The following is a 25,851-nucleotide window of genomic DNA, read 5'->3' on the forward strand; positions in this document are numbered from 1 at the left end:
GGGACATCACTTCTTACTGTAGAAGCTTATCAACGCAAATTTACTGGAGAAGACTTAAAATACAGCATCTTCAATGACAAGGAAAACATATTCTCTGTACACCCCCTTACAGGTACATTTTGATATTTTTTTTACAAGCATCTCTGTGTAGCTTAATGAATGTAGTCTCTAAAATATAGCAAGTTCCTACCTTAAGAGCAAGCAATAGGTGTATTAGAGTATTACTCTCCTGTTACAATGAATAAGTTGTAAAACCAGGGGTGTGGAGAGACCTTTATTATTGTAAACTTGATATGGAAGGAAACTGGATACCATTATACCTGTTTAAAACAGTTCTGATTAGCTGTTGACCACCAGGTTGGGCATCAATAAACCACTGCTTGTGATCTAGGCTGAGTCTCCATCTTGTTTCATATCATGAAGTTACCCAAAACTTCAATAGATGTGTTCCTTCCAAACACTCCTAATTGAGGAAGCATTAGACCCTTGTTGAGTTTAATGCTCTTTGTTTCAGGTGAACCTTGACAAGGCTTAGAGTCAAGTTTGTTTATTTATTTGGTGATTTATTGATTCATTTATTTATTTTGTGTTCTGCAGCAGGGCTGCTTTCACCTGCTCTTCCGTCAGGCAGTGCAGGCAGGAGAGCTGCACGTTCCTTGTGTGCATCACACACTCTTACCCGAGTCACTTAGGGGAGGGCATTGCTACTCTGGTTGCCTCTCAGCTCCTAAGCATCTGCAACAAAAGAGATTGCCTTCTGAATAGCTGTTGTGTTTCTGGGATGGCATGGGTGTTGTTTTCCACAGAAATTGTGTAAATAGCTCGTACTCTGAGCAATTTCCTGTCTCCCTTGAGAAGCAGCCTCCTAAAAAGCTAAGAGAGCCCCAGTAGATGGGTTCTTATGCTACCCCAAGTTTGGGATCATTGGAATCATGCTGAAGTCCATTCAAAACTGAATTTGAATTCTAACCACATTTGCATACAGATCAACTGTATTTGAAATTTAGATGTATTTTGAGTATAATACACTATGACCACTGAGTATGATGAACATCAAAAAATTATGACTATGGATTTCCAAGTACATGTCAGGTTTAATGGGATGTCTAGTTGTGCTTGTAGTCTCAATAACTTTAACTGATCATTTTGATCAAATATCAGCTGGGGGTGGGAGTTGCTCACTGCATCATAAGTCAGTATTTTACCTGTATGCCAGTCAGATATGGAAATTGATACAGTTATTGCCCAGTTTGCATATAGATGGAAGGCAAGATGTAGCCACCTCAGATGGGGATCCAGAGTCTCTTCAGCTGAGTCACTGTCATGTGTGGAGGAGCACATGTAGTGCAGCCACATTCTTCCTCTCTATTCCTCTATAATTAAATTAACTTTGTTTTAGGAAATAGACAGCATGGTGGTTAATCAGTAAAAAATTCAAGATTTGTACAGCAACTTGCATGTGAGGTGAGATATCATGTAGAGGAAGGACATGGTGGGGAGCTTGCTTTGCTGTAATGTGAAGGAGAACATATATGTTAGGGACTTCATTACTGCATTTTTGTGTGTATTGTCCTGAATTCATATTTCACATCTTGATTATTTTTTTATTCCTGTTTTAATAAACCAGGTGCAATCACAGTAAAAGAGCCAAAATTTCTTGATTATGAAGTTAAGAATAAAATACATCTTACAGTTTTGGCTGAAAATAGCTTGAATTCAGCACTCTGTGGAATCACCATTTTGATAGAAGATGTGAATGACAATGTACCTAAATTTGAGCAGAACTATTACAAAGCAACAGTATGGGAAGGCCAAAATCCAAAAACAGACATCATACAGGTAAATGCAAATGCATCCTCCCAAACCCTGCTGCAGTTAAAAAAGAGATTTGATTTATTTGTTCATGACTACAGTTCTGCTAGTTCCATTCTGGACCAGTCTTGTAAAAACCAAGAGAGGGTTCTTGCTGTTGCTGCTACTTTGCTTGAATATCTGAAATAGTCAGTGATTTTTTTGCTAGACTAAATTTCATATCTTTCATTTTGGTTTGTTAAGTTGAAAGAATTCTCCATCTAGTTAATACTTGAGCAGCTGAACTTTCTTTTTTGGTTTTTTTGGTTTTTGGGGGTTTTTTTGTTTTGTTTTTTTTTCTGTTTCTCTCTACAAGTAATTAAGAAATCCATTCAAAGCTGTGGTTCTGGTTACAACATAGGCTGGGTCTTGCATTAATGCATCTACTGAAAGGGCTTTAGCAATAAAAAGAATATTTTCAACTCATCAAACTAGTACAGTCAAACCCAAGCGTTCAATTTAAAATCTGATGCTTAAAGAGCAGCTTGTCTCAATTTAAATGTGCAAACACTTCTTACTCTGAATGGGTCCATTCTCCAAAAGTGTTTCCAGCTGGCCATGGTAGAGCAAAAGAAGTCATCAGTTGGACTGGAAGAATGCCCAATTTCCTCAGTGTATGTTCTTGCATTGCAAGTCAGGTCACAGTGAGGGTCATGTTAGGCACTAAAGATATTCCTCCTCTGGAGAATAAATAAATGGAAAGCTACAAATGCCTCCAGGGCAAAGTGATTAGAAACTGATGGACATTGTTTTAGAGAAACATATGTTCAGGAATGGAGAAAAATCAAAAGGCAGTCAACCCAGATGCGCAGTCAAGATTTTATGACAGAATACATTCTATAATGTTTCCTTTATTCAGTCTGAATGGTTGCCTCTTCTATGCTCTGGATCTCACACTCATTTAAATGATTGTTCAGCAACCAGAAAAATACAAAGACAATTCTTCAAAGACTCAGAGGAGTCTTTGAGAAACCTGTCCACTGCTGTTGAATGTTATTTATTCTGTTAGTTTTATAGCTTGCCTCTGTCCTTTTTACATTTTCTGGTTTGTGTTTTAAAAAGTAATCAATGAACTATTCCATGAAAGCTTTGAAAACTTAGTAATTTAATTATTTTATCCTTTGTTTGTATAGTAGTAGTACTTTAAAGGCCATTCCTGGACCCCTTAGAAATTGCATTTTTATGCACTAACCAGAGACATTATTTTAACAACAATCTTATAGCAATGTAAGCAGTGTAAAATGATTACATCCAGTCTTAGTGCCTTTTGTATCTGAATTTCAAATTACTCAGGGAGAGAATTAATGTGGATCCTATTGCAATTCATGATCAGATTTTATGACCTTGACATGACACTTTTATTGGGGATGATTATGATTATTTGCTTAAGCCTGCACAGTCAAAAGGAAAATAACCAGATAAATGACTGTGGCATAAGTTTTTTCTTCCTGAAACTGCACTCTGCTATTTATAATTAAACCTCAGTTTTGCTTCCAAACAGGTATTTGTAACTGACCTTGACAGTGGGCTGAATGGAGAAGCTGAATACTCCATTTTATCTGGTAATGAAAATGCAACATTTCTTATTGATTCAGCACAAGGGGTTTTAGCAACTAATGCAGTCCTAGATCATGAGAACACTTCATCTTACAGGTTTGTATGCCAGGTTTTTAGAAAAAGTATTCTTCTTTTTATTCACTTTAACTTGAGACTACTCATGTTACTTATTTTATAGTTTTGTGTTGACATTCGTTACCTGCAGAGCCTGGGTGCAAGCCAGACAGCATTGAGAATAGCACTAAAGCTGCCCATTTATACCATGAATTATTTCAGACTTCTCAAATTTAGGGAAGAAACAGTCTTGTTTAATCAGTGGCAACACTTACTGATATAAGTGAGTATGATGATTCACTATAGGAATGATGACAGTTACTGGATTTCCTTTTTTTAAGAACTGTACAGCCATTCACTCTCTTGAAACATTTTTTATGAAAATGTAGAGACAAAAAAAGCACTCAAACCAAGTCCAAGAAAAAGAGGAATAGTCTGATCTTTAATTAAATTAGTTCTAAAAACAGAAGTTCAAACTTTCTTTTCCATACTCTGATACAGATAATTCTGTAAGTTGTTTCTGTCTATAAGCTGTCTTGTACTAAGTTTTAGTTTTTTCCTGTTTTCCAAGAAACTGGAAATAGATATGATCAAGTGGGCATGCCAATTTTTCTTTACAGGTCATGCCATAATTGGAATAAGAAAGCAAATAAAATATAACTTGAAGAGATAATATGAATATGTGAATTCATTATTACACCCTTTTTACCTATTGCAGTCTCTACTAAAAGTAGATTTTTGTGTATGTGTCAGACCTCTGGGGCCTCAAAGTTGTAAAACATCCAATCAGAATTCTTATGAAAAAGAATAACTTTTAGAAAACCACATCAAAAAGATCATCAGAATATGATTTTTTTAAAATATCAGTGTAATTAGATAATAGTGTCCTAAAGGAAGTAGCTTGTTTTAACATACAGAATGCTCTTTTGGAGTTTCTTTTTGGTTTTTCACTGAATTAAAAATATCAATTCTGATCTTTAGTCATTTAAATAGCATAATACTTTTTTTCCTAACTTTAACAGTGTCTGAAATAAATCCTTCAAAGAAAGGATGTTTACTGTTGATGATGCATTAATAATTCTCATATCTGTCTTTAACTGGGAGCCTGATTTCTTTGCAATATTTATGTTTGAAATCTATCCTGTTAATCTGATTGTTTTTTTGAGGAATCTGAAGCTTCATGTTCCTCATCTTTATTAATAAGTTGCTAACCCATAAATTGTTAGGTGAAAAGTGAATAGCAAAAGAAGCTTTCAAAACTGCTTTCCTGTTTAATTTCAAGATATTACAATTGCTTCTTTCAGATTCTCAAGAAGTTGTTTATTTTATTTAAATTGAACATTTTAATCCCCAGAACTCCTAAGTTCCTTATAATGGGACTTATAATCAAAGTGTTGACAGAACCTTAATTTTAATGCCTTGGCTGAGAAATTTTTATGACAATTTTTTTCTGAAACTTTAGAAAGTGATTATTTTTAGTAAAATATTTCCATGTGTATATCTTACCAATATTAATTCTAGAAAAAATACACCTTCTATATGGAATTATACATGGTCACCAATTGAATACTACCCTACAATTTAAGTTATGTGTTCTGTTAGCATCAGAAACCACAACAACCAGAGCAGAGCTGGTGTGGTTCAAGACTAGAAGTTCTGCAGTCCACAGCTTTAGTTACAGCCTTGGCATTCCATATTGAACATTTAGTAATGTCTATATGAAACTTCCAACAGAAACTGTGACTTAGAAAAAGAGAGAAACAAAGCATTCAGAAGATCTGCAGGGAAGCCCTAGAAAATACGGTGTGGCATGATGCAGTTAGCAAACAAATCATTTAATTGAGATGTAAGGCTCTGTCTTCTTAAATAATCTTTGCCTACAATAAACATTTCTTCTGTTTTGTGGAGATGCTAGATCCCACAGAGAGGAAACATCCTTTTATCCATGTTTATCAAGTTGTTACTTATTGTTTTCTTTATAACACTTGTGGAAATCAGAGGCTGTTAGCAGACTCTGTTACCCATCCTTATGTAGGGGTGAGATGGAAGTGTGCAGGCAAACACCTTTAATCTGATAGGGAGAAGCTGGTCCCACTGAAATCAGTGGAAACTTTGCCATTGTTAAATGGTGAACATATTCATGTTTTTCACTTTATCACTTATGTTTATAATATAATAGGGGGCTATTCTCTATCTCTGCAGACATTTTGGCTGAATATTCCTTTGGATGTTTTCCTATTAGCCAGTTTTCACATTCCAGTTGTCCCTTCATAAACAATGAGGAGAGTAAGGTTCCTCCAAAGGAAAATTTAGTACTTAAGTTTTAATTCCTGTTTTGAATTACCAACTCGAGAGATGTCTTCTTTGAAAGAGTCTTGCCATCTTGTTTAATTACTGCAGATAAATATTTCCTTCTTTTTTTTATGATCTTGCTATGGTTTTGCCACCTAGAATCTCCTGGGCATTTTTCCTGCAAGACAGAAAAAATACAATTCCAGACAGTCAACCATACAGAAAGAAAGATGGAATTTAGGAGCTGCAAGGCAGAACAGAAAGGACTGAACTTTCAGCTTGTAATTTTTACCGTAGCACTGGTGGATAATTTGATGATATCTGACCAATAGCAACTGCTTCCTTTAATTGTAGGTTGGTTGTACAAGCCGCTGATAAAGGAAACCCCAGACTTTCTGCTACAAGTATTGTAAGGATACAAGTGTTAGATGTTAATGACAATGCTCCAGTTGTCCAGCCACTAGGTGAAGTGGAGGTCCCAGAAAGTAAGTGTGATTGTACTGCTAAGCTTTGCTAAGACTGGGATTTGTCAGACAGCAACAGTGCTTCTGGGGATTTCTGTAACCAAGCAACTGTATTAGAAAGGAGGATAGGTTGTATTAATACTCAGATCTCAAAGTAAATTGTGATTTGCTTTTGTTCTCAGAGGCATTATGCTCAATCTTTAGACACTGTGTTTAAGAATAGTTTGGAACAAAAACATAGGCAGCTCAGAAAGAAACAAGCTCTGCAGAAATACATCTGCAATCTGTTCATTTTGGACTCCAGCGTCATATTCTTCAGATGTCTTCAATTTCTCCTTTTCTTCAATAAAAATACTTGGTGTTAAAACCAGTGTTGCTAGAAACAAGACATTTTGAACTTCATTGTGATGAAAGAATTTTTTCAAATTTGAATTAAGTTTTAAAATGCTCTACAGCTTGATTCAGTTGATGATGATCATAAAGAGCACAGGACCTACGACCTCCTGAGTTCTCATTCCAACAGACATCTGGTGTGTTGTGTGATGCTACCTCAACATTTGCAGACTTTGAGCCCAGCATATTCAAATGCATATGATACATGAAGATGCAAAGCAGAAAATTTTCAAAGATTTAGGTGCTGAAATCCTAGTGCTCCTCTTAACAAAGGATATCAGGGCTGTTTTTCTAGTGATTTTTTTTTTTAATATTCTTTCAAATTTAGATTCCACTGATAATGACAAGTCAAGGAGTCATGGATGCACAGCATCTGTAAACTACTGGCTACTTATTTAGATGTTTGTATGTCATTTAAGAGTTGTTGCTTTAAGATATTGCGTATCATTTTCGAGGCTTAATGCCCCAGACATGAACATGGGAAATGGTTTTGTTTCTGTTAACTCCAGGTTTTGTTACATGTCACTAATAGGTTTAGTTTGCAATCCCTGGTACTGTCAATTTGACACATGAGAAAAGTTCCTCAGTCTCATAGGAATATACTTTGAGCTCTTAAGATTTTTGTGCCACATAGGTCTGGCTGGAGGTCATGTTTCTCTCTAATGGCCTTCTTTTCCTTTGGAAAACCTTCAGAATTGTATTTGCTGGTTCTACACAGGCCAGAGGACTCTGAAACCTCCATTAAATGTTCTTGTGGAAGCTTGTGACACCATTCAATACATTCATGCTTGTGGAAAACAATGGAAATTCCAGTTGCTAGGCTATACTGGAACTGAGAAAGTCTTAAGAAAATCCAAATTAAAACTGGGATAAATGTATTCGAAGAAATCCACTACGGTTTCCATAGCATTTCTGGTTATTGCTCTTAATCTAAAACACAAGGTCAAAATGCAGAAAAGGCTAATACAGGCTAATCTTACATATATATAAGATTCAATATTACGAAGCTGGCAAAATCTTCAGAAATTGTAAAATCATCGTTCAGCTATGACTCACTCTGCAAATTGTTGTTTCAGGTGCCCTGCCTGGTTTTATTGTGACTCAGGTGTCAGCAAGTGACGCGGACTCTAGGCCAGCGCTTCATTTTGGTTTTATTTATGACAATAGCCCTGGACTTAAATTTGCAATTGATCAACACAGCGGTGTAGTCACAGTGGTGGAACCATTAGATTTTGAAGAAATTGCTGTCTATAACCTGACAATCGTAGTTTCAGATTCTGTACATCAAACAGAAGCAGAACTCACCATTCTTGTTTTGGACATCAATGATAATCCACCAGTATTTATTCAGGATTCATATCAGGTGGGGACGTGGCAAATGGACAAGGAATATGTAATGTCTTCCTGTATATGATGGTAAATAGTAGGAGTGCTTGTTTATATTTGTCTTAAAAATGCATTTCAACACTAAGAAGGAAGGTGTCGGCAAACTATTACTGAGCAGAAATAGAGCAACCCCAACCCCTTCATAGGAATTCCCCTAAAAGGATGAAGGGAAGTGTTCACTTTTCATGTTTATGATTTCTGACTTCAGAAGGAAAGGGGTGTACTAGCTAGTGTACCCCATACACCATGCATTTGTCACTGGGAATTATTCTGGATGTAATGCAGAACAGTTTGGGGAGATGGTTTCAGTGTTCAGAGCTTCTTTCTGATAGTATGGTAAACAATCTGGTACATTTACTCAGGCCCTGTTAGTATGGAATCAATTTCTTCATTTTCAGTTACTCATCTTCAGAGAGGTGTAGCAAGTGTCCCTGTAGTAGGTTCTGGTAATGTGTAGCCTTGCTGTATAGCAATGGCACTCATCTAGGGAGTGAGGGATGGGAGTTTTGACCTCCCCAGCACCCCTGGCTGGACTGAGGAGAGTTACAGAGCTCAGTTTATGGACTTCTGGACAAGTATTTGAATTGCTGGACTGTTGTAGAAGTTAAAGTTGTCCAGGAATGTTTTGAAAAAAGCTGGTTTAGCAACTACAGACATAATAAGAAAGGAATTGGAACACATATAAAATAGAATAGATTATTTCAGTTGGAAGGGACCGCTGCTGATCATCTAGTCCAACTGCCTGATGAGTTCAAGGCTGACCAAGTTAAAGCATGTTGTTAAGGCCATTGTACAAATGCCTCTTAAACACTGACAGGCTTGGAGCATCAGTCACCTGTCTGAAGCCTGTTCCAGTTTTTTACAACCATCTTGGTAAAGCAATTTCCTAATGGCCACTCTGAACCTCCCTGGTGCAGTTTTGAACCATTTGTGTGTTCCTGTCAATGAGTACCAAGGGGAATATAGCAACACCTCCCACTCCATGTGCCCTCCTCAGAAAGCTGTAGAGAGCAATGAGGTGACTCCTCAGCCTTCTTATCTCCAAGGCAGGCAAGGCCAAAGTCCTCAGCAGCTCCTCATAGGACATTCCTTCCAGCCCTGTCACCAGCTTTGTTCCCCTCCTCTGGGTACATTCAAGGACCTTCACCTCCTTAAATGAGGGGTCCCAGAACTGCAGACAGTACTCGCTGTGAGGCCACACCAACATGAATTCAGTGGAATAATCACCTCTTAGGACTGGCTGGTGATGCTGTGTTTGATGCCACTTGCCCTCTTTGCTGCCAGGGTACACTGCTCACTCACACTGAGCCTACTATTGACCAGCACCCCCAGATTCTTATAAAAATAGGGAATGCTTAAAAAATTTGCATGTCATCCTTGTGCAGGGATCATATGGGCTGCCAAAGCAAGCTTGACATCATAAAAGGGTTTAGCCCTGACTTCATCAGCCCTAAGGCTGTAGAGCTTGGGGTGAGGCTCAGTACCTGGAAGGCTTAGAGTTAGGGCTAGGGATGGGAGTGAGACAAAGTTTGAGCTGGGGTCCAATAGAGCCTAGGTCATGGATTGTTCAGCCTGGAAAAGAGAAGGCACAGGCAGGATCTTAGCAATCCATATAAACTCTAGTGGGGGAAGTACAGGAAGACAGAGACAGACTCTCCTCCATGGTGATCAGTGGCAGACAAGAAGCACAAGCTGAAATACAGGAAATTCTGTATAAAAATCATCTTTTTATTTAAAAAAGCCTCTTTAGCAGTGACTGAGTACTGGCACAGGTTGCCCAGAGAGGCTGTGGAATGTCAGTCCCTGGAGATATTGAAAATTCAGCTATACACAGTCATGGGCACCCTGCTCTAGGTGACCCTACTCTGAGCAAGGGTTGGACAAAGATGAGCTCTGGAGATATTGCCAGCCTCAGCCATTCAGTGATCTTGTGAACAGGATTAATTGCAGGATTTGTGTAAATTGCTCACTTTAAATCATAAGTCTAGATTCTGAAATAAAATAAAATTAAAATGCACAATTACTGATTAAGTGATTTTTAAACCTTCTCATAAGTTCTTGTCAATGTTTATATGTGTCTGATTTTGGAGAATACTTTAGGCAAGTACTTGCTTGTGCAAGTTCTAGGGATTTATTTTTTTTTAGATGAGGGCAGACATTACAGGCAGGGTTATTAACTGATGCAAAGCAGCATAGCTCTATGCGAACATATTAGCATAAATTATAGTTGTGGTTCTCTATTCATCATCCTGTAATTTTTGCCCTTTTATTGTTCTTTCAAGTTTTTTTTTTTAATTATCCTTTTTCATAAATAGTTTCATATATGTATGGCTATTATATATATATAATTGCTCTGTTAAAATTACTTAAATTAACACTTGTAACACTTGAAGTTATGAAAAGGGTAGCTGTTGTCTCATACTCTTAATTAGAAATTGGATTTATGAGGTGGAAGGAACATGAAAGGAAGGTCATGGAAGGTCATGAAAGTACTGTATCTGGACTTCAAATAGTGGAAGCTCTTAAGAAGGGGAGGAACTTCTTAGTTTACTAGTTTTGAAAAACTAATTGTATGAATAATCCAGTGATGATTAAGCTCTCTGGTGCTGAAATTTTCAGGTGCAGGTTTTTAATGGTTAGTCTTATACTTAAGATGGGGACTGCAGTCTGTATTCCATGTATGAAAATCAAGATGTTTCTGAAAGCAGGAAAAGAAAACCCAATGTCATTTGCAGCCCACTGTAGGTATTCCTTCTATTTGGTGAGTCTCTGAACTCACTGTCATAATGAACTAGAGTTAGATGAATTTTACTACTTTTAAATGTTTACTATAAATATTGGCAGTATTGTATTCTTATTTTTATAATATCTTTAGAGTTTTGTCCCAGAAAAAAATGGGTAGTTGAAACTTCTTCCAAAGCTGTGAACTGTGTTTGTTTTTTCTTAGTAAGATTAAATGAAGAAAAATGTAATTTTTATGTTCAAAATCTTGTATTAAGCTCTATCAAACTGTAATTTTGCTTTTTATGTCAGGTGAGCTTGCCAGAGCTCACTTCTTTGGATACCATCATTCTGACAGTCTCTGCTGTGGACAGAGATTCACAGCACAATGGAATGATTTTCTACAAAATCCTCTCTTCCTCTGAGGGATTCTCCATTGATCACAGGAATGGTGAGTCTGTAAGCCTGGTTTATTATTTCAGCTTTTTCAATGTAAATCAGAGAGTCCTGTTGCACTTCCTCACCAGTGATCCACTTGAGTTCTGAAAATCCTTGGTGGCCAAAATGTAACATTAGTTTTGGCTAAAACCTGCCATGATCTGAAGAATTGATTGCATCAAAGACTGGAGCTGTCAGTTTGTCCCTGAATCATGCATGAGGCAGCTACTCACAGCATCCTATAGGTGCCATTCCTCTGATTCGATAGGATAGTTGCTGCATATTCTGCAATGTTTTATAAAATTCCAGCTTGTGTATTAGAGTTCATTCAATTCAAGCTCATATGTAGTATTTTTTCAATGTAAGTTGAACCTATCCTAATAGAGCTTCTCTGCAGCTTGGGCAGTATATTTTTAAGATTGTTTTTTAGACAGCATCTGTTGTCCTAAAATCCTAAATGTATTTTAGAAGCTTCTAAACTGAGAACACTTTCTCCAAAACACATAATTTTCTTCAATGATTAAGATCAGAGTAGGGTAATGAGAAATAAAACCAAATCTTAAAGCATGTCTCCCCCCACCCCCAGGGGTGTCTAGCCTGTCTCCCCAGGCTAAATTTCACCCCCAGTTCCTCAGCCTCCTCCTCCCAAGCAGCGCAGGGGGATGGGGAATGGGGAATGGGAGTTGGTGCCAGTTCATCCCACATTGTCTCTGCTTCTCCTTCTTCCTTAAGGGGAGGACTCCTCACACTTTTCTGCTCCAGCATGGGTTCTCCCCCCGAGCAAACAGTCCTCTGCAAAATTCTCCAACCTGGGTCCTTCCCACGGGCTGCAGTTCCTCATGAACTGCTCAAGCATGGATCCCTTGCATGGGGTGCAATCCTTCATGAACAGATGATTCCAACATGGGTCCTTTTGATGCAGCCCACGATATTGTCTTTCTGGGCTGCAGGCACACACTGCCAGCTCATGTCCAGTTTTTCATCCAACAGAACCCCCAAATCCTTCTCCACAGGGCTTCTTTCAACCCCTTCCTCCCATAGCCTGTATGGCTACCGTGGATTGCCCTGACCCAGGTGTGGGACCTTGCACTTGCCCTTGTTGAACCCCATGATGTTCACATAGACCCACTTCTCAAGGTTGTCTAGGTCCCTCTGAATGTCATCCCATCCCTCAGACCTGTCGGCTGCACCAGTCATCTTGTCACCTGCAAACCTGCTTAGGGTACACTCCATCCCACTGTCTGTGTCACTGATAAAAATATAAAGCTGGTCCCAGTAATGACCCCTGAGGCACACCAGTTGTCACTGATCTCCATCCAGACATTGAGCCATTGAACCACTACTCTCTGTATGCAAAAAAGTTACTTTGGAGTGTGAAACCATTAAAGTTGAGTGATTTTCAAATATGAGTCATTTAGGTTTAGCTTTTGGAATCAGACTTACTTGCCTTAGTGAGTGTGACGTGTGGGCTTTTGTTAATTGTGTTTTATTACCAGGTTCAGTGTTTGTTACGGGACCAGTGACACAGCTGCAAAAAAGTTGCATTATTCAGCTCCTGATAGAAGCCACAGATGGTGGCAGTCCCCCTCTGACTGCAGTTACCTCCGTAGAGGTGCACATAGAAGATGTAAATAACAACGCCCCTCAGTTCACAAGGGTCCTGTATAATCTCAGTGTGAGGGAGAATGCCTCAGTTGGAGAAAATATCCTTACATTTTCAGCCACTGACTATGACTGGACACGGGAAAACACCTATGTTGAATACTCTATTATTGATGGCAATGCTGAGAATTTATTCTCTGTGGAAACAAGTGTCATGGAGTCAGAAGCATCCTACAAACTTGTTGGCAGTCTTGTTTTGAGCAAAGTTCTCGACAGGGAAACTGCTGCTTCTCACCATTTGGTCCTCCTTGCCTCTGATCGTGGATCTCCCTCCTTGAATTCAACTGCTACTGTGCTGATAACTGTGCTGGATGTTAATGATAATCCCCCAGTATTTGGCAGCCCAGAGTACCATGTTCAGGTCAGAGAAAGCATTCCTGTAGGTAGCCACGTGGCTGGATTTTCAGCAGAGGACTGGGATGCAGGAGCTAATGCAGATGTCACTTATGCTATCGTCTCTGGGAATGACTGGGGACATTTTCACTTGGATGGGAAAACGGGATCCCTGGATTTGGTGAAAGCACTGGATTATGAGGATACCATGAAATTCACTTTAATTATCCAAGCCACAGATGGGGGAGCTGATGTAAGAAATGTGGCTTTTTCTGTTGTTCTTATAAGCATCCTAGATGACAATGATTATGCCCCTCTGTTTTTGTTTCCCAGTCTGAGCTGCACCATCAGTGAAAATCTGCCTCCCTTTTCTTTTGTGTGTGCTGTTAGTGCACTGGATTTTGATAAAGGCTCCTATGGACACCTTACCTACTCCATCCAATCTTCATGTTTGGCTCATCGTGAAGCTCCTAGGGACTGCAACATGTTCTTCATTGATCCTTTGACAGGAGATGTTCATACAAAGCAAATGTTTGACTATGAAAGTCAGAATAGGTACTGTTTTATAATCCAAGCAAAAGACAAAGGTGACTCACTGGCTACCATTACAGTTCAGGTAGATATTGAGGGGAGAGATGAATTTGACCCAGTGTTTACACAAGATCAATACTTTTTTAATCTCCCTGGGAAGAATGAAGCAGGCCAGTTGCTTGGCAGGGTGACAGCATCAGACAACGATGGTGGATTGGACGGAGTTGTTCATTATTCCCTGCTAAAATCTTCTCCGTTTTTTTCTGTGAATCAAGCCAGTGGTAATATTTATTTAACTCGCACTGTTCACAGAAAGAAAAACGGCAGCAAGAGAAATTATGACTCCCTGGAATTGCTGGTGAGAGCTCATAGCCCCAAAATTGACTCCAAGTTCACAGTATGCACCGTTTGGGTAAATGTTTCCAATTCTGAGAGTTATGCCATGGTGCCAGCATACAGCCTGATCATTAGCATTTCAGTCTCCCTCATAGTGTTCCTACTGCTTACGGTCAGTCTTATTGCTCTTATTCTGAGATATAAGGGGAAAGATCTGATGAACTCCTGTGTGACAAAAGAATCTGTATTCTCCTCAGCTGCTGGTGGGAATTCAGCCAGCACAGATAAGGGCTGCCAGCAAATTCAAAGTACTGAGAGCAGTATGCTTCCCATGGGTGCTATAGCAGAATGGCTGAGCCTAGCAGGAATCCAAGAAGGGAAAGGCGATGGTGTCCCCTGCAGGCATTCAGACTCCAGTGGCCATAGATCTGTCGAAGGAGAAACTGCAGAGGATGAGGAAATCAAAAGGATCAATGAGCATCCTTGCAGAAAGAGCAGCAGCTCGGCACTGAGCGGGTGTGGCTCACGGATGCCAGATTCAGGCATCCCAAGGGAGTCTGATCAGCTGTCCTGTCAGTCTGGAGAAACTGATATTGTGACTATCACACAAAGCATGGAGAGCATGCAGGCCATTAAAGGAGAAGATGGAGAAGAAGACTATGACACAACCTACAAACATACACTGCTGTCTCAAACACTTAAGAAAATTGGACTTGAAGACATAATGACAGACCTCACACAAGAATATGACTCGATGTCAGCTAGGCAGGACTCTGGGTGTGATTCGCTCTCAACATATGGTACCTCTGATGATGATATCAGAGGTGGTTATAACTGGGATTATGTACTCAGCTGGGAGCCTAGATTTCAACCTCTTGCCTCACTGTTTAATGATATTGCGAAACTGAAAGATGAAAATGTACACATTTGTAGCTTCTGTAAGGAGAAAAAATCGCTTGTTTTCCCTCCTCCCTTGATAACATCAGTAGCTCAGTCTGGCATAAGGACAGTGCCACCACAAATGCCAGATACAGTATCAGGGCCAGCATTTAAAAAATACCCTCGTTCTCCCCTGATGTATAACCTTGGATACCCTCCACCAACCATGACCCCCAGTTTTTCTCCTTCTCTCTCTCTACTTACCGTGCAGACGCCCACTGCTTCTCCTGTAATTTCTGATGGGAAAATAATTGGAACATGTCTTATTGACCCAAGCCATGAACTTACAACAGAGGAAGAAATTCAGGTCTAGGTTATTAACTGACACTAGTATATGGTAAAAAAATATGGCTTAATGGACTTTATTGTTGTTTAACTAGCAAAATACACCTGTCAGAGCTGTATCAACGGTATGCTTTCTGTTTTCATCAGTTGAAAAAACTAAGATATAAAACAGTCAAAAACTTTTTAACTACCCAACTTGTTCTTCCCAGAATACACTGTGAGGCTTCTCATTCTGCTCCCATCAATTATGGTTTCCTATGTAAATCACATAGCCAGGTGCCCGATAACCAACTTGGCCAATTTTGCTGGTTTTCTCATAACATATGTCAGTAACAAATAAATGGTAGTAACTCTGTACTATGGAAAAACTTTATTAGCATGCTGGTTGGTTCTGACTGCTTCTGTGGTGGTATTAGAAGTGGGTTCTAGAGGGGGGTGTCAGCACAGCAGGACTGGGGTTGGGCAACAAATATAGCAATAATTCCTCGAGTTCTTTCTTGAGTGTTTGTCCAGACTTCCCATGTCTTAGCCCCTGAGTTCCAGGAACCTGTTGGGACTGGTGCAGTTTCATCATCTGCCTTGGCTCCCTAGTGGGCTTTGTCAGCTATCTTTGTGCTATGGAATCCCACTTAGCAGCTTCTGTACACCTTTTTATCTCCTTGTGTAAAGGCAGTGAGTCCTTATTACCTGAATAATCACCCTTAGAAAACAGAATAACTAGTAGTAGATAAGAGCAACCATCTTCTCTACTAGCAGATCTAAGATAGGTAACTTGTCTTTCTCCCTATTACAGAAACTCTTCTGGTCCCCAGGAAGCTGTGGGGACAGTGTTACAGTTCTGAAGAGTTTGTGTGCCTGCCCCCATGTCTTTTGTCTTGTGCTGGGCATATCTCTGCAAGACCAGATAATCTGGCCTTGTTTGTTGTATGTAACACATCTGGCATTTTGTGTATGTATGTATATCCAGACACATACACGTACCTATACTGCTGTTTATGTTTGTGTATTGTATCAGACCAATAAAATTTACTGAAAATATGCCTAGAGTAACTCTGGTTTCTGTTCAGCGTATATTTACAAGTCTTCTGCATCATACATACAAAAACTGAGATATAGCAAAGGGTCTGATAGGTGCCCAGGAAGCTGTTACCGGTTGGATGTATACAGGGGTATATATTGTGTAGGTTGTAACACATGGAGGGAAAGCATGCAGTGCAGTCAGACTGGGGGGTCTTGTGGGATCAGCATGATGTGTGCAGTGGCTTTTGTCATTTCCTTAGCCATGCATGTCAAAATTTGCACCCTGGGGGCTCATAGTGGTCTTTGAATACAATCCTGTTCCTAAGGCTGTACCTGCACTGCACTGTGATGCACCAGGGGCTCTGCTGCTATGCAAGATTGCTGCTTTTAAATCTGGCATTTGTTCTTTGTACTGCTGCTGGGTGTGAAATGGGACATATCTTAGGAGGTCATTGGGGTAGACAAATGTTACTATGAAATAAGACAGGATGGGAGGTTTTAGAGTCAGACAAAAACCCATGCCATGAAGAAAAAAGCATAGAAGAGGAGTCATTCCCAGTTCATAGCTGAACATGGAGTATCACTTTAAGGTCATCACTTTGGAATTAATATTATTCTCCACCTGTTAACATTATGCTGTCTACAGCCTGTTTGGTTTTGACTTACGTGGCTTAACTTGTGAAGCAAGTTCTAGTAGAATTGAGAGGTATTCTTTGTGGTGTTGAGTTCTAATCTCAGCTAATCTGCAGTAAGATTCAGGTGGAAATGGTCAAGTGGCAGCTACAGCTCTGAGGAGCAGTGAGAGTCTGCTGTCCTGAGACGGGTCATTTCTCCAGCAGGTGATGGATGGAAGAATAAGTGCTTCAACACAGCAGAACTGTTGGGTCTTTCACACTGTTGGATATGAAGTAGTAACTAGGGCCTTATTTCATGTAGAGAGTCTAGGCTAATAATTGTGTGATTTTTTTTCTTCACTGATATTACTGTTGCAAATGGAATATCATTAGCATTAGAAATCATTAGAAAGCATTCAGTCATCATATTTAGCACAAAGTTTAAACCTCACCATGCTTTTTGTGCCTGCTTCCCAGAGTTCTGCTTGAAAAGTGAGAAAACCCTGTTTATATTTATGCCTTTTTTTTCTCCTTTAAATGCAGCTTGCTTTGGATGCCTTTCTGAAAAGATTAGCTATGATTTGATGATGATGATTTTATGATTTATATGATTCCTGTTTATCAAGTGCATGATATAACCACTGCATGGCTTGTACTCCTAAGTGATACAGCAGTCTTTTCCTTGTCCTTATGTATTTGCTCATTCTGTATCAAATGGGAAACAACACAGCTGATATATATATTTGTTTCCTATATAGTCACACTTAAAAATGTGACCATTGGAACAAGTGTCTGCAGTAAATCATGTCCAGTTCTTTTAGCCTTACTGTTTTTTCCCCTAAGTAAACAGTATAACTTCTATAATTTACCATGAGTTTAATATTAACTTGCCTTGAAGAGGCTGTGTTACTTTGCAATTCTGCACACCAGTTTTAGCACTTTGGAGAAGGTACAGAACTTGTTAGTGGAAAATCATATTAAGCTCAAAATGCATAAGCTATAAAATAAAAGACAGTTGTCTCTTCTGGAATTTTGGCTGCCTGCCTTCTGGATTTGCTTGTTGGCAGCCTTGAAAACACTGGTGTAAATCACTACCAAATGGATATCAAAATTCCATCTACCAGTAGTAATCATTAAATTGACGTTCAAGCAGATTCCTGTGTAAAGAGGAAAAAACCTTCATATTTTTAGGGAATCCATGGTTTACAGATTATAGAAATGCAAATACCTGTTTTCTAAAATGATCCTAAAACCACTGGTTACCCACACAAGTCGATATTTAGTTTGTATTTTATCTTCAACTGAAGACAGCAATTGTTTCTAAACCAGTTTTAGGTAAAAATAGTTCAAATAAAAGTGAAACCCTGTTACTAAAACCATTGCACTGCCAATACCCTACTATCATTTATATTTGGTTGCCATCATTTCTCTGTGCTTTACGTCTCTTGTTTTCTTTAACTGACCTGTGGCTTCCTGAAGAATTATGTTTAACTCTTGTCTTTAGGAGACCTGTAAGCCAGAAAATGCTGCATGGACAAAAAATTTTGCTAGAGCATCACCTAAGACTGGACTGATGATTGTGCCTATGTTGCTTTATACTTATACAGCTCTTAGAGTCAAAGGTCTGTGGAGACATTAGGACTAAACCTCCTCCTGATGCTTGCTGGCTGCATCACTTCTTGAAAACGGGTGCCCTAGGAGTGAAAGACAGTGGAATCTTTGCAGGGAGGGAAGTGGCACTGGCTGGCTGAGAATGTAGGGTCCTGTTCCCTAAAATCTTGTAAAAACCGTACCTGGAATAGGAGGTAGTTGTGACTTTGTAACTGAATATACTGTGGTGAGAATTTAATATTTAGAATTTGGCTTACTTTCCAAGTAAAATGGCTTTGTGGCTTCTGACTCTTAGTATCTGGCACAAGAGAACCAACTTCCTGTGGCAGTAGGTGGCTCAGTTCCCTGTGGATGATCAGGTTGGAATAACTTTAGGTGTTAAAGAATCAGATCAATTATATTTTGGGTGTTGCATGGCTTCTAGCACTGCTAGCTCTTCCCTAGCATGGATACAGAGTCTGTGTATGGATTTGGATGTTCAGTTCTCATTAAAAAGAAATACACCCTGGCATCCAAATCCTCTTAGTGCCTTTGAAAATTCCACCGTGAGTACATAAGTTTTTAAAATGTTGGGGAAAATGTGGATGCCCAAGCAAAAGAAAAGGGACCTGATAGAAGGAAACACTGAGGATCTAAAACTCTGACTTAGGCCTGCACTTTACATTGCTGCTAGAGCTGGTCCTCAGAAAATATCAGGTGCTTTTATTGTAAAATATATAAAATGTAAGAGAGGAGCAAGGAAGGCTCTGTATGTAAGGAATACAGAGAGGAATCTGAGTAGGTTAGAACTGCAAAATGGTTCTGTTTCTTGTCATGTATGAGTTACTTGAGCAGTGTAGAAAATATCAAATCCTTGAGCTGATAGTCCCAAAAACAAAAATTGCTGCTGCATTGCTGTATAAATGTTCCACTGACCCAAATAAATCTTGTGTCAGATACAGCACTGGATGCTAAATCACATCTTAAAATGCAAATGTCATGATAAAGCTTTCAGCCATGTCCATGTTGCCTTATGCACTTAAAAATAATCTTACATTTAAAACTTTCTGAAGATTTGAGTATTTAGCACAGTCCTGCTCACCTAAACTGTTAATTATCTGTGAAAAGCTCTGAGAAAAACTTAAAAAATGGAAGTCAAGCTGTTGACTGTAAGAGCTGTTATATGAAGGTGATACTTAAGAATAGACAGGGCTAAATGATGCCCACTTACTAGCCCAGCCAGGAGGAGTACCTTGTTGTTACCTATGCCTACAGCATTTTATTGAAAACTTTACAAATGAGAAATTTAAAAGAATTTCTAAAATTGTCTTGCTGGTGCCATAACCAGAAGAAATGAGTGGCAAGTTAATCTTGCTTGCATTGACCTCAGAAATCCCAGTCTCAAGCCCTGTCTAGCTGGGTGTATACTAATTTCCAGCATCTCCCTTTAAAAAAAAAATAATAATATAGGGTTCATTTCATTTGAAAAGGTCTGAGAACACTGGGTTCTGATCCAGCACCCCAAGACATCTCCCACTGATTTCAGTGGGGCTTGAATAAAAAACACACCTGGAAGAAATGGACAACATGTGTGCCTCCCTGGTGTTCTAAAAGAGTCCCTGGCACCAGGGAGCTGGCTCCCCAGTCTGTGGGGCTGTAAACCAGCAGGAAAGAGCATTAAAAGAATGAAAACCAAGAGCCTGGAAAAGAGTAGAACCAGCATGGAGTGGGAGGTGGGGGAGATGAAGAGGGGAGGTTCCTCTGTGCTTCACAGTGATTGATGCAAACCTTGCTTTATGTGCTTATTTTGGAGTGACTTTTAGAGAAGCCTGAGAAAGTCTGTAAGAGAAAGGTCACTTACTGTTTCCTCATTCTACTTGTATATAAACTACATTCTGCTGCCTGATTTGCTGCTGCTTTTAATGAATACACAGAATAATTGTGCCTTGAGACAGGGATTTTTCTTCTTCACCTGAGGTGAGGAATTAGTCTTCAAAATTATCCTAATAACATTAAGGTAGTTAGAAAAGGTTTGGGGTTTGCTGAGTGGGTTATTGAGTGGTGGTTGGGATTTTTGGGTTTGTTTGGGGTTTTTTTGTGGGGTTTTTTCAGTTTTGAGTTGAACTCTGCAGTCATATAGCTTTTGCAGTCTCAATTTTGGCTTCTGTCACACCAGTGGAGCATCTTGTGCCACTGATTGATCACAAATTCACTGGGTGAACATTTGATAAATTTCAGCAGCCTGCCCTGTTCTCTGGTAGAAGAATTGCAGAAACCTTATTACATATAAATATTAAGGAATATGATACACTGTGTTTGATAAATGATGTGTTTGAGGTCACCCAATTTTCCCCCAGATTTTTTCCACATCTATGTAAAATATTCCAATGTCCACATTTTAATTCCTCGTATGTGTCTTGAAATTTAGTTTTAATAACTGAAAACTGTGGATTCTGATCCTTAATCAGCTAAAGTGTAAAGCCAAGATATAAATCTTTCTTTTTAAAAGAGTGTGGTATGTTCCATCACTGTAATTAGTTATAAATGAGGGTTTAGCAACACAACCATCCTCTCACCAACAGTTTCTGGATGGAGTTTAATGAGGTATTTTGTGATGTAAATTGAATTAAGTAGTGACGTTTATACCATAGAAACAAAAAACAGCAAGGAAATTTGATTACTGCAAGTAATATAAAGATGAGATGATGAAGCAAGGAGAACATCTTGATAATTGAATTTTAAAACGTGAGACTGAGGAAAAGGCATGTGTAGTTCATCTGCCTGCTTGAGAACCTAACTGCTTAGGGAGATCTTGTGATAGTGAAGACTGCTAGGGAGTGTTTTGTGGGGTGTAGATCTGCCAGTCCTCTGTTCCAGCTCTTTTGGTTTGTAGCCAAATTAATGGTTCATGTTTATAAATAGAAGTGCCTGGTACTGTATCCCATGCAGACTGAGTGGTGCTTTGTGACAATGATGGGGACTGGTTGAACTCCATCACCTGCTGACCTACTTAATTTACAGAAAAACATACCTCAAATGAATAGTAGACAAATTTCTGTGTATTTTTCCTGAGAGAAATTAATTATGAAATACCTGAGCAAAATCCCTCCAGTGACTGCTGATTACATGCTTCTGAAATGTGTGTACATTTGTCTACTGTATGTATCTGCTAAACAGAGATGTCTCAGCAATGAACAAAGAGGATGATACGTGGTAGAGGAAGAGAAGATGGGGTAAACAGCAGCTGAAAGAAAAGCAAAGGTATGTACAGACATGGGGCAGAGCTCTGTTGATGAGAATTTACTGTTAAGAAGAACCAAGTGCCTGCCAGCTCAGTTGGTTCAGAAGACAGTATTATGGTGCCTGCCAGGGACAGAATCACTTGGTAAAGACCTGACACTTAGAAATAACCTACAAGGAACCAAAATACTTCCTTTGCTCACCTTCAATCTCACAAGAAAAGAAACTGCTGGAGTCTGTCAAAAATAGTAATGAGAGACTGAGGCTTCAAAATATTGCAGTGTGGATTCAGCAGTGTTCTGTGGGTCTGTCAAGAAAGAGAAAAGGGTAGGGGAAGGCAGTGCAGAGAAGGTTGGAGAGGACACACTTACTTTCTCAAGCCTGGTTTTAAAACACAGAAGAGAAAAAATCAGATGAGAGAGGAGTGAATAAGGGAGAAAGGTGTCACAGAGTAAGGGGGATGGGCAAGAGATTTGGAGGTCTGCAAAACTGAATAAGACCCTGATAAAACTGATATAACTTTGAAGCTCATACTGTTTTGAGCAGGAGGTTGAATTACAGACTTCAAGAGGTCTTTTCTGACCCAAATTATTCGGTGACTCTGTTATGGTAAGAAAGAAGTATTATCAGCATGCATAGTGATAAGATAGGTGATGCCATGGGTGATGAAAGGTCAGGGATGGTGATGAGTGCTGTTAGACACAACTGTGGTTCCTAGGTTTCTCAAAAAGATACTTTGCAACACAGTGGAACTTCAAGAGTTCATACAGGATGTGAGAGCAAGTGTACTAATTGGAACAGGAGCATAAAAAAATATGTGCTGTCCAGAGAGAGCAGAACTAGAGACAAAGGTGACAAGGTAATGCATTACTGATGTGGTAGGCTGCAAAGAAGTGCCAGAAGTGGCAAAAATAAAGCTGCTTTGGATTACTGTACCTTTGGGAAAAGGCAGCCAAAGAGCTCCTTTTAGTTTTGATTTGATACAGAACCTGCTGTACTCACTAAGGTTGGCTTTGAGAAAGGTATGTATGGGCACATAGGATTTTTTACAGTCATGCTGCTGGGATGTTTCTCTGTAATATTATATGAACAGATATTACTAATCATGCTAAGATCATGTAGATCTTACTAATACATTTATTCACACAGTTAATGGCAAATGGGATCTATGTTATTTTTTAAATAAGTAATTAACTTGCTATGAAAGGCTATAGAAAACAAGCTTTAATCTGTAATAAAAAGTTAGTTTTGTTCAAGTTGGAAAAAAAACCAAAAAACAACCCTCTTAAATTAGAAGGAAGAGATGGGTCTGTATCTGGGAATTATGTCTACACCATAGTTTCTAGCCCACAAAGGGAACCAAATAAGTTCTGAGTGGGCTGATTTGAATAGCTGAAGCTGTATTGCCACATTCTTTGCTCTGGCTACCAGATACAAATCATATTAGCTCAAGTGGAACATCACACTGACATAGCCAACTACCCAAAATAGCTTTGATCATATTCCCTACTGTGTCACGCAAGCTAAATTCTAGGATTACTGCCTTCAATAAGCAAACAATCATAAATACAGAGGTGAAGATATTGGGACACAGCAGTCTGAATGCTTAGGAAGGTTAGAATTTTATCAAGCCAAGGATGGGAACATGAGCTGGAACTGTCAGGATACCAAAGATTATTCAAGGCAAGGAAAACAGGACATGGACTGTCCAGTAAGGAATATTTAGGTTTTAAAGGGGACAGAAGTGTAAGGATTGTAAAAAGGCACTGAATAAATTTAAGGAAGCTGCAACAAAATGCTGAAGTTTCTTTGATTGTAAAAAATAAGAAAACAAGTAGGAGCCTTGAAAAATGAGGTAGAGGTTAAAATAATCTCTCCTGAGTGAAGTGAGAGCCTAGTGATGATGTTGACCATGGGATGAATGACAGGACAGGACAGAGCTAGTAGTAGAGGCAGGGAAGGAAAAGAGACCACACATGAGGTGAAAACACTCCTTAAAGATCTTAATGTGATCAAATAAAGTGGGAAAGAATAGTTCTCATACAAAATTCTGGAAGAGTTATTGGTGTTGGAGTTAACATGCCCAACAGCATAGTATGATGTGGCATTATAAATAATTTCATCAAGGAGGGGCTGAGCTCATGCCACTAGAAAATCATGATGAAGTCCCTCTAGCAAAAAAGGGGAACACAAAGTGATTCACACAACCCTCAAATGGCTACCCCCCAACAGATTAGAATCAGCCTTGGAAAAAAATCATGGCACACAGATGCAATAAGATTGTGCACAGGTTTCTGGGTAGATCATGTGCCCAAACCCTGCAGTCTTAGAGGAGACAACTCAATAGATAAATTCAATGGATTTCAGAAAATAGTTTTGCATAGTGCCAAGTAAGAGTTAATTTTAGAATTACCCCATCAGACTTTTCTTACAGAGTATATTGTCAGTTAGATGAGCAGCATGATGGGGAGAGCACTACTGGAGAGGAGCAAAGAGCAACCTTTAAAACGGAAAGAACAGAGTGGGAACAAGGTCTTCAGCAGAGACAGATTTTTTTTATTTGCATAGAGAAAGCGAATACTATCTTTAGAAAAAGTGGCATGAAACATAAATGCAAATACAAAAGAAAAAGTGCTGAGATGGTGGTGTCCAGGAGCGTGAGCATTGGAATTTCCTTCAGTGCTCCTAAAGGCACCATCACTGACAGAGCTCTGTTCAATCCATTTGGCTATCCAAAACTGCTATTTCTTGATGTGGATTTTGGATCAATAGAGCTGTTTTGAAATTTGCCCAGGGATTCAAATATTTAAAAATATTTTGTTTGAATTTTCGTCAAGGTATTTGGAAATTACGTAGTAGACATTATCACATTTAATAAATAACACTTGAAAATTCACAGGCAAGCTTATTTTAGTTAAGCTTCCAATTCCACAAATCAAGCTCTTTTTCCTCCTCTGTTTCTCTGCCTGTTTTCCTCCCACCCTCCCAGTATCTCTTCCTGCCAAAACTTGTTTTGGGAATTGAACTCAAATTGAAGAGCTTTAGGCAGATGACTGGATATGCATTTTTTCAATTAAATGTTGCATTACTGCATCATCTCTATTTTAGAGATGTGAAAGTAAGAGAGAGATGTAAATGGGATGTAGATGAAGATTTTAATGTTTTCAGAATGTGGTCTGAAAAATTCTACAGCGTGTGTTTGGAAAGATGCACTATTTCTGAATGAAGATGCTGTGAGTGAATGGCATAGGTCATCTCCAAGAAGCCACAATAAAGCCTTTAGAGTGTTTCATACCACACTGTGATTTTTTACGTCTGATATTTTACAGCAGCTTATTTATAAAATATTTCACTAAGTTTTAAAGTTTTATTGTTTCTACTTTTGTCCCAGCATGTAAAGCCAAGCTCCATTAATGATACAATTGTAAGTCTAAAGAATTCTGGGAGAGGAAAGGAACTTAAACATAATGCATGTAGAAACCACTAAAAGGGATTCACCAAAATTTTGACACACAGCCACACAGAGATACTGTTTAATCATAGACACTTAGGTAGGAAGAGCTTCTTGGCTTTTTAATGGAGTTCAGTCTCTGGTTTGCAGACTAGGAGGCTCATAAAGTTTTTATTTGGAGCAGGCTAGTTCTGAAGGGGAGAGAAGTCAACCTAGGGAAAGTGGCACCCTGCTTGCAGGCATTGGGGTTTGAGTCCTCTGTTCAAAGGAAGTTATCACAGCTGGAACCAAGGTCCTGGCTGCTGACATCTGCAGCATCATCTGTAACTGAAGGGCTGAATCCGTGACTGAATGTTTTGTATCAGAGCCTAAAAGCTGGATGTTTTTCTGTGGAAATTTCAGAGAAAAAAAAAAAACAACAAACAAAAAACCCTAAAACAAATACAGCATCTCCTCCACAGGAACTTTTCCAACAGGTTTTTATTGTTGTTGTTGTTTGAAATGGATTGTTGGTATTTTGTTTAACTCTTGTGATGTTTTGTTTCTTTATTCTCTGTGGATGTACCTGCTGGTCAGAGTGCTGCAGTACAAACCCAATGCAAACATTTGCCTTCCCCACATTGCTTTCCATCCAGGGGCCTGTTTCTGTGATGGGAAAGAGGAGAAAGAAGTCCCAGTCTTTTTCTTCTCTCTA

General features: G+C 39.1%; 1 protein-coding gene across 1 annotated transcript in view; it reads left to right on the top strand.

The window, feature by feature from the left end:
- The window catches only part of DCHS2 (dachsous cadherin-related 2), a 111,803-nt gene extending 96,533 nt beyond the window's left edge, over positions 1–15,270 (top strand). Inside the window, 7 exon segments of the mRNA XM_030450316.1 lie at positions 2–112; positions 1,628–1,839; positions 3,353–3,504; positions 6,109–6,239; positions 7,688–7,974; positions 11,031–11,169; positions 12,653–15,270. Of these exon segments, the coding sequence (XP_030306176.1) occupies positions 2–112; positions 1,628–1,839; positions 3,353–3,504; positions 6,109–6,239; positions 7,688–7,974; positions 11,031–11,169; positions 12,653–15,270 (3,650 nt within the window).
- Positions 15,271–25,851: the final 10,581 nt, after the last annotated feature.

This window comes from Calypte anna, chromosome 4A (genome assembly GCF_003957555.1).
Source record: "Calypte anna isolate BGI_N300 chromosome 4A, bCalAnn1_v1.p, whole genome shotgun sequence".
Lineage (NCBI taxonomy): Eukaryota > Metazoa > Chordata > Aves > Apodiformes > Trochilidae > Calypte > Calypte anna.